General features: G+C 39.9%; 1 protein-coding gene across 6 annotated transcripts in view; it reads right to left on the bottom strand.

Annotated features, from left to right (window-relative positions):
* Positions 1-1,080: 1,080 nt before the first annotated feature.
* LOC103471094 (glutamate receptor 3) overlaps positions 1,081-8,953 on the bottom strand; it is a 102,123-nt gene continuing 94,250 nt past the window's right edge. The window contains exons 14-16 of one of the 6 annotated variants that reach the window (XM_008419892.2): positions 6,817-6,931; positions 5,172-5,419; positions 1,081-2,802 (exon numbers count right to left, since the gene is read on the bottom strand). In XM_008419892.2, coding sequence (XP_008418114.1) covers positions 5,174-5,419; positions 6,817-6,931 — 361 coding nt within the window. In that variant the 3' untranslated portion in view covers positions 1,081-2,802; positions 5,172-5,173. Of the gene's footprint in view, positions 2,803-5,171; positions 5,420-5,717; positions 7,270-8,953 lie in introns of those variants that run through there. The other 5 variants (XM_008419893.2, XR_534585.2, XM_017307091.1 and 2 more) reach the window with 5 other exon arrangements.

The raw sequence follows: 8,953 nt of genomic DNA, 5'->3' as shown, positions 1-8,953 counted from the left end.
AGAGGAATTTAGATCAGTTTATTAATGTGACAGACTGTTGCGAAAACAAACAGAATCTCAAACAAGAATGGAAAAACTGAAGCTTACAGTGCCACCATCCAGTCTGATGAAGCTTTAATTATTTTATGGTGTATATATAATGGACAAATGTTTAAGTTTGTAGGTGTGAAAAGCTGGTAGAGAATAGAGACATGACTTGCTGGTTAGGATATGCATCATCACTTTAGGTGTGGGACTGAAAACAAATGCGTAATATACTTATGATCTTTATTTTTAAGACCGAAAACCAAAACTCCACAATCGTTTGCCATTTTGCAATGATCTATCTCAATCGCTTCCAACACTAGTCCTCAAACGCCCCCATTTTTTAAGTCCTCTCCTTTCTGCCACACACCTGACTTAAATAACCGGGTGATTGACAGGATTAAACAGCAGCAGATGGCTTGCAGAGGAGGTCATGCAATCATTCGGATCAGGTGTGCCGGAACGGAGACACATCTATAACATGTAGGACAAGGGGGCTGGGAGCTGCTGATGCATCACATAAAACAGTTAAAGACACTCATGTATTTAACTGGGGCAAAAGAAGAACAGGTTTGACGGGTGTGAAGGTTTTTGGAAGACACTATATTTCAAAATTTACCCTGCGACAAAAACTTACAGAGCAGGCGGTATGCTTCCATAAAGTTTTGGGGGTTATAATGCATTATTGATTATGTCACAAAGGCTTTCGTGAAGAGTGAGGAGGGAAGAAAAAGCACACGTCAGATGAAGCTGTCAATGTAGCCCTCAATCAGTGGATACAAGGCAAGATACCAGGATTAAAGCGGATAGTGCTTACTATTGATCCAATGCGAAGACTTTTACTGACTAACAGCTCAATACTGTACTATTACAGCCAAACCTCATCCTTTTATGTGTTCATCCGTTCGAGCTCTGCTCAGGCTATTGATACACCGACAGAGGTTGCAGCGCGGTTCACCTGATGTGAGAACCGCCACTACGGCGCTCTCTGCAATCCACATGTTTTAACCTCAGAACATTTTATTCAACAGAAGGAAATAAGCACAAAGACACAAGGACCTTTCTGTACATTTTATTTACAAAAATGTATTAAAATTCTTTGTACAGCGCCTCCTTCGACGAGGTTCAGCAATTTTACGCATGCATCTTTTGTAACCACTACGACGCTTGGTGATTTCATTTGTTTGTTTTGTTTTGTTTTTTTTCTGGTTATTTCTGCAGGAGGTGACGCCTACTAAAAACCAAAACAAATTCAAACAAGTGTAAAAAAAAAAAAAAAAAAAAAAAAAAGAATTACCAGGACTTTATTTCTAGCATTAAACCTAGGATCAGTTTGTGCGTAGCAGGGCTCATCAAGCATCACTGATTTTCACATGCAGTTCTTTAGAAAAAAACAAAGTAAGGGAAAACCCAATCTCATAAAGTTAATGTAAGTAATTTTCATTTGTCTAAATGTACACATCTCTCCTGCTTACTCTTTATTTGTCTTCACATTGTCTCTTTTTTAATATAAAACTATCTGCCCATAGCTTTAGGTAATTAGATAAATATCCTCCTAAATCCTATGGAATCACAGTCTTTATGAAAGAACACAATTGATTACAGCAGTATGGAAATGTGCTAAGCTCCAGGGAGATGCCCTAGTGTCATCTTATAAAAAGTCTATTTTTTGTTGTTGTTGTATTTATATATTTTTCATTTACTAAGTAAAATCACTAAACACTTTAATTTTCATGGAAGAAAATCATTTTTGAAAGCAAACCACACAGCTCATTGGAAAATGTGCAATTTGACAAACAAAAATACAGAAAAAAAAAAAACTTTACCGCGAGCCTTTAATCAGACTAAAGTTAATCCACAACTGAAGTACCCATGTGTTTGGTTTTACTCTGGTGTAAAGAAGACTTGAATTGATCAAGGTTTCAGGGAAAGACTTTTCAGAGCATCAAAACCTCCTCGATATTTTACAAATCGTATATATTTCTTTAGCCAGACTACATAATCATTGTCATACAAAACACACTCTTGGCAGTATTGGAAGTGGGAATCGGGTCCTGCTTCATGTCGTCCTCTTCCGATGTCTTCTGGATTCCTGTCAGACTTTCCCGAAGACGACGTTGGCAGCAGCACCAGAGTTCTGAGTACAAACGACACGCATCTTTGTTTCGAGCTTGACAAGCAACAGGTCTTTCCTCTTCAAGTTCATGGTCATTTGAAGGGATTCACAGCAGCATAAAAAGCTATTATCTAAGAACCAGTGTCCTACGGTGCACTGAGTAGATCTAGTAAAATAAATTCAGCACATTGAACCAGTGGAAATCTGGCAGCAGAAGGATGAAGAGTAATCTGATCATATTGATTACAAGAAAACCAATTGGACACTTGTCATGTATTATACATTGTCTTTCTGGCACTTCAAAATGTGCTTAGAGTTGCAAATGATGGCTTTATTCTCTCCTTTATATATATATATATATATATATATATATATATATATATATAATATGTGTGTGTGTGTTTTAACTCTGCATCATTCTTCTGTTTCGTATGAGTTTCAAGCAAAAAAGCATTATCGTTGTGATCGAGTTGCATTGTTTAGACTCGGAGTTCCATAAGGCACTGAGAGGCGGAGGAAACCTCATCGGCTTTTCCCATGACCAGTCAAGTCGTGTCGTCAATGCAGATTATCATGTCATGAAGCACAAACCCCGTGTGGTCCTGTGCCTTTCACAGATGTTTAGTCACAGTTGTAGATGACGGCTCAAACGTTTCGTAAACCTGCGTCAACGAACAGAGCAGAGGCAGAGATGGGAGGAGTTAAGAACGCTGCAGCAGAAGTCTGTGAAGAAGTGTTGCACCTTAACACCTCGAAGTCTTTGACCTGCTATGGCATGTGATGGTTTGCAGTGACAATGACGGCATCAATCGCCTGCGAATATTTTCGACAATTTTGACGTCAAAAGACGCGATCGGCGTGCTTCCTCACGGCTGCCCCGCTTTAATTCAGACACATCGGCCTGACAGCAACAGAAGCCAAAAATCTCTTCGCCTGCCATCAAATTTGGACCATTTGATGTAAACGACGTGTTCTGTTATACAGCTAACTTCTTGTCTAATCAGATAAAAAGAACACGGTGTGAAAAGAAATCATTGCAGAAGTCTTGGGTACACATGATGGAAAAGTTTTTCTTTTCGGGAACAAAACGGCGTATCTGTGGATTCCATTTCTCACAGCAATAAGATGTTTGGGAAAATGGTGTTCTTTTGGCATTTGAAACATTTGACATGTCACACACTGCGTGTAATGAGAACGCCCATGCAATCAATGTAATCAAAACCAAAGCACATGCAATTTTGTATTTTTAAGCGGACTGTTCCTTGTAGACGTTTTCTGGTTCCCACTCATCTGTGGTGGCTTTTAGTTGGAAATCTTAATAGCATTTTTTACATTAGGAACTTCTTTAGAAAGTCCTCAGCATGCTTCATGTGATGTGGTTTCTGTGTCTACTAAGAGAAGGGTTTCACAAAGCTGCGCTCCACATGATTAGCATTTATATTAGCATTTGGAAGAGCGACTGGGTGCAACGTGTCGGGAGGGGTTCACAATCATAGAAGTGTGGCTGCAGATTTACTCGGCCTTACAAGGCAGTTTAGTGGTTTTGAGTTCATTTTATTTGCATTCATGTTGTGCAACTTCACAGCTTTAGTCTGTTCTGGTCTACTCCAACGCTTCCAGGTATTTTCTATCAAATTGAACAAGTTATCAGCTGGCTGGTGAGCCTAAGTTTCAGCCAGCATTTTAACCGCAACGTACTTAATTATTAGCAAACGTAATCACAGTTTTAAGGATCCTAAAAACCTACTGATAATGAGATATACAGTTGATCAATAGATATTTATACTGACAGATCATAATTGGACTTGCTTACAAAACAGTTAAACATCAACAAGCCATAGATTTCAAACATTGTAATACACGAGGTCAAGTAATTAGCATCTGAAATTTTCAATTTTAAGATGTCTAACAAAAGTAGGGCAACATGTTATTTTACAGACTGAGCTATTTCATTTGTTTCCTTGGGTAAATTCTTCAAAATGCATAATTTTCAGAGGGATGTTTACAGAATAATACTCTCTTTTCTTACAAGCTGCACGTCCTTCGGAGGAGTGAGAAACATGAAACAAACGGCTGAGAAGTGAAGTGGCTAAAATTGGCTAAACAGAGCCACACCAAGATTGAATGATGAATCTTCGAACTTCAGTGTTAGAGCATGTCAAGGGACTTCTGCAGACTCGCTTATACAGTGGCAAAACTACAAAAGTCTACACACGTTTGCTAATGTTAAAATGCCACCTTTTAATGATGACCATAAAATATGAAAGGCCTCTGAAAAGTAATTTAATTCAGGTGTGCTGGATCACGGATTCATCTAAAGGCTTCCAGGGTCACTCCTGGGGGGGGGGGGGGGGACCCCTGATAGCGATTCAGGAGCCTGACAGCTGAGGGCCGTGGCAGTGGCATCCTCTGTCTGCATGTCTGATGTTTCGTGAAACGTCACCCTGTGACAGTCTTTCAACGAGACAGTACCAGTCCACACGGCATGCGTGACTGCAGACAGAATGGGTTACGCTGAGGGGCTTCTGTGGCCAGCCAAGTTCTGCAGTCTCGTGTAATCTGATAAAAGTGTGGAATCAGTTTAGATATCAACTCTACTGACCCGGGGGCAGAGGAAGAGGACTCACAGCAGCTGCATTCAGACCCAAAGGGCTGCCACACTTTACAGGCTCGGGTCCGTCAGGCTGTCCATACTGCTGACTGACTTATCTATTCGATGTGATACTATGATAATTCATCTCCCATTTACTGTAACATGTGTGGTTTCATTTATTGCCACCACTCCTCCATCCTGTTGCTCAACTGCTTTCCAGTTTGTGTAGCAGTTTTGTTTTTTTTTTGTTTTTTTTGTTTTTTTGTCTGTGGAAATAATTGGGTTTTGTCCAACATGACAACCATGAACAATTTCACTGGCAGCATACACACAGCTGAATAATTCACTCTGACTGCTATGGGGGAAAAAAACCCCATAAATGATTCATCTCTCCTGACGCACGGGGGACTCTGTGGAAGGTAAAGAGAGCCAACATACCTCTAGATCTTAACGCTCTCGGTTCCGTACACGTTGTAGCCTTCTCTGTATGTGGCAAAGTTCTGGGTGTTGGTCGGGGGAGCCGGCTTAAAATTCTGGGTATTCTTGGCCAATTTTAGCCGTTTGGTTTCTTGTCGTGATTTATAACAGAACTCTATCAGAGCCACCATCATAGCCAGCCCCAGCCCTCCAACCAGAATATAGAAGACTCCTGCCACATTGCTTAGGCTGAGAGCACTTGTCTTGTCCTGGGGGAAAGTGAATACCAAAGTTAAGCGTTTTGCAGTGAAACAACGTCAGCAGAGCAGAATGTAATTCTGAAACTATGCCTTAAACTACTCAAAGCTATCAACTACATCGGTATCAGCAGCTAAGCAACAAAATCCTATATAATCAGAAGCCAAGACTATTGCTTTTTGGTGAAAATATTCCCTAATAGTAGCAAAAAAAAAAAATTGATAAGGACCCTAATTATCGCTAGAAGGAGCCAGTGTGTTTTACTCTGCTGGTGAATGTAGAGCTTTTCCTGTTGTGAGCTACTTGTACGTAAAAATGGCTTCTGCACTTAACCATAAAAAGGAAGCCGGTCAGTATCGCATAGGTCGATAGCTCTAAAAAAAAAAAAAAAATTAAATAAAATTCCTGTCTTTTTAATTCTCTGAGACATGTACGTATAACTCTCACGGTAGCAATGTCATACAGTACAGTCAAGTTGATAGCATATAAATGATAGCTCAGTTAAAAGTAAAAAGTAAAAAAAAAAAAAAAACGATCTACTGTACGTGAAACCATTTTGCTGCTGTTTGCCAACCAAATGTATTTACGAAAAATTTGTTTATTAGAGTTTTACTATTTGCATTTTAACCTTATGAGCATGGAGCTATATAAAGACCTTATATTACCATGTCATTTGGATCTCAGAGGGTTAAATATCAGGTTTATTACATTCTTCGACTTGTTGTAATGCTCAAGCAAAGCATGTTAAGTCTCCTCTGTGAGTCACCACAAAATTTGGAGGACGCCCTGCGGCGCTCCCGCTGCTCAGAGAGGTCGAATTTGTGTAACTCATCACAATAAGAGGGTTTTGCTTGTTCATCACACCACAGGAGGCCGCAGAATCTAACAGACGCGTCTCGATGCAAAGTAGTAAGAACACAAACAAATCAATTTTTCATTAACAGTTTGGTAAATAGAAACAGCAGCATAATGGTCGAAGTATCATGAATGTCAAGAATGGAAATGAGCAAAAAAAGAAACAGCATTTATCAACATGTGTTAACTGCTGTCATTCTGGATCTAAAAAAAGAGGCACTTGCTTAGTTTCCCCTTAACGTTATCATTACAGTTTTCATAAAACAGTGTCATGGGTTATACTGCTTAAAAAGTGTCTAATTAAAAGTTTCATAAAAGAAAAAAAAAATCATTTGGGGATGCAGTGCCTAAAGCCACACAGAAACTGGGTTACAGTGTGTGGCAGAAATTGCAAAGTACTCTTAAAAAAAAAAAAGAAAAAAAAGAAAGGTGTGTGTGTGTGTGTGGCAAATAAACAAAATGCAAACTTCAAATGTAAAAGTTTTAGTCTTGCATATGAACAGTACGTCAAAATGCAATTTGGAATCAGTACAAAAGACCTGCAGCGACTGACCTTACTTCCAGAGTCCTTGGTTCCACATTCACCCTTATCGTACCACCATTTGTTTTTCAGCTTGTCTAAGATGCCTTGTTCACTGAGTTTCAATACTGCAAGGTTTACAGGAGTTCTTCACGTGGGAAATAACATAAATAACATTATATTATGTTATTTTATGTTATTCAACTTTTAAACTACTACATACTTTACAAAGCGATAAAGCAGGACACCTGGCTGTAGTCAACATCACAAAGAGCAGGCATTCTACCTATCACCTGTGTAACCCCTAGTGTATAGCCAGGACCTACCTAATCGCTTCGAGTAATCGGCAGATGCTGCTAACATGGCGACGAGCAGGTACTGACGGTACGATCTGCAAGTCTGTGACCATCAACCAGAGAAATTCACGGGCAGGGAGAACCAGAGGCTTATCAGCTGCAGGTCATTCTGTCAGGAGCTTTGTCTTCACTAAGCAGAAAAATCAGATTCAGACCTTAGGTTCTTCAACAAAACGCTTTTTGTCTTGGCGTAATACCGACAAGAATAAATTCTGGAAGTAAATGAGGCCCAAAAATGAAGGCGGAATTATGCGGTACGAGGTTTGCTGCCGTTTATCACGGAGGAAACCTTTGTGTTTTGACAGATAAGTAACAGACGATAGCCGCAGGACGAAAATCAAGAGTAGTGGCATATCTGTCTCATGTTTGCCTGCAGCTGCATAACCAAGTGTATTATTTGCCTTGTCTGGGATCTAAGTGATCAGACGTAAGAGAGAAGAAAGAAAAAAAAAATCTAATCTAGATAAAAGCACACATCTAGGAGCCACTTCATGATTTTTAGTCATTTGTAGTTCAGCTATATTTTTCATCAGATGTAAAAGTTCAATTAGAAGCAAAAACAGAGAACATTGATAAATGAGTGACCTGACTACTACCTCGAAACAATGTGCCCCCCCCCCCCCCCCATAATGCACTGAAAGAAGATTACACCACTGTATATCCTTCATAGCCAATCTGGAGAAACAGAGTGTGAAGACCAAACCATTGTCTTGACTTGGAAAGACATTGATTAACAATGCAATTACCCAGCAACATGCTCTGTGTCTGAAAGTCAATCTGGGCTGCGGTGTGTTGGGCCTGAGGGTGAGGGGGAACTCAGCATGTGTGTGTGCGTGTGTGTGTGCGTGTGTGTGTGTGTGTGTGTGTGTGTGTGCATGCTGCTGGGTGAAAACAAATCCGTGCATCTCTTCATGTCTGCTAACGGGACTTCATAGCCGTCCCAGACCAGGTGATTGGATGTTCCAGACACATCTAGCTCCAGGCTAGTTTAGTCTACCTTTCCAATCTTCCCTGAGGAGAAACCATGAAACAGACAGGTCGTACATTTCTTGGACTTCTGTAGCGCATCAGAGAAGAGTGATGGAAACTGCTGTATGTGGCAAGAGGGGCTTCTTGAAACAAGCAACTTAAAAAGTTAGCAGCTGCTTGGCAAAAAGAAAAAAAAAAAAAACAAAGTGTAAAAGATGAAGATTACATTGAGGAGTTTTCTTGTAGAAGGTGAGACTTCCAAGTAAAGAAATTCAAAAATTCAGCTATGGTCAGAGATTTACTTATATCAGTATAAATATGGCAAAGTAATGTTGGTCTTTTATTGAAGCATTCTGTTTTTGCAAGCTGGAATGATGATACAAAAAAAAAAAACAACACAAATTTAAAGATTGAATTTAAACTGGATTTTGTCAGAACCCAACAATCCTTCACTCATTCCATCAGAAGCTGCTTGTGGTTTCACACTTTGGACTACTGGCACTGGAAAAAGGTTGGAGAGATCTGGTGGTCTGAGGGGTCGCAGTTGGAAGGGATTCAAACCACAGGTAGCTTTTATAAAAAAACAAAACAAAAACAAAAGAAAAACAAAAGTGTTGTCTTTAATTAGAGTTCTCACGTTTGCCTGTAATGCTTAGTCCCCTCAAGACACCGCTGTTCCCCTTGCTTTATGGTCTGCCTCTGTCTGGCAGCCATTTTCCATTTGAGAAGAACTGGTTCCTCTTAACCTGAGCTGTTAATGTGAAGCAGCTGTGTACCCAAGTACAGCAAAGCCACTTTTACCAAATCTCCAAAACCGCACTTATGTTGACTTTTATAAAGCAGTA

This window comes from Poecilia reticulata, linkage group LG10 (assembly GCF_000633615.1).
Source record: "Poecilia reticulata strain Guanapo linkage group LG10, Guppy_female_1.0+MT, whole genome shotgun sequence".
Classification (NCBI taxonomy): domain Eukaryota; kingdom Metazoa; phylum Chordata; class Actinopteri; order Cyprinodontiformes; family Poeciliidae; genus Poecilia; species Poecilia reticulata.
This window is presented reverse-complemented; position numbering and strand designations above follow the sequence as displayed.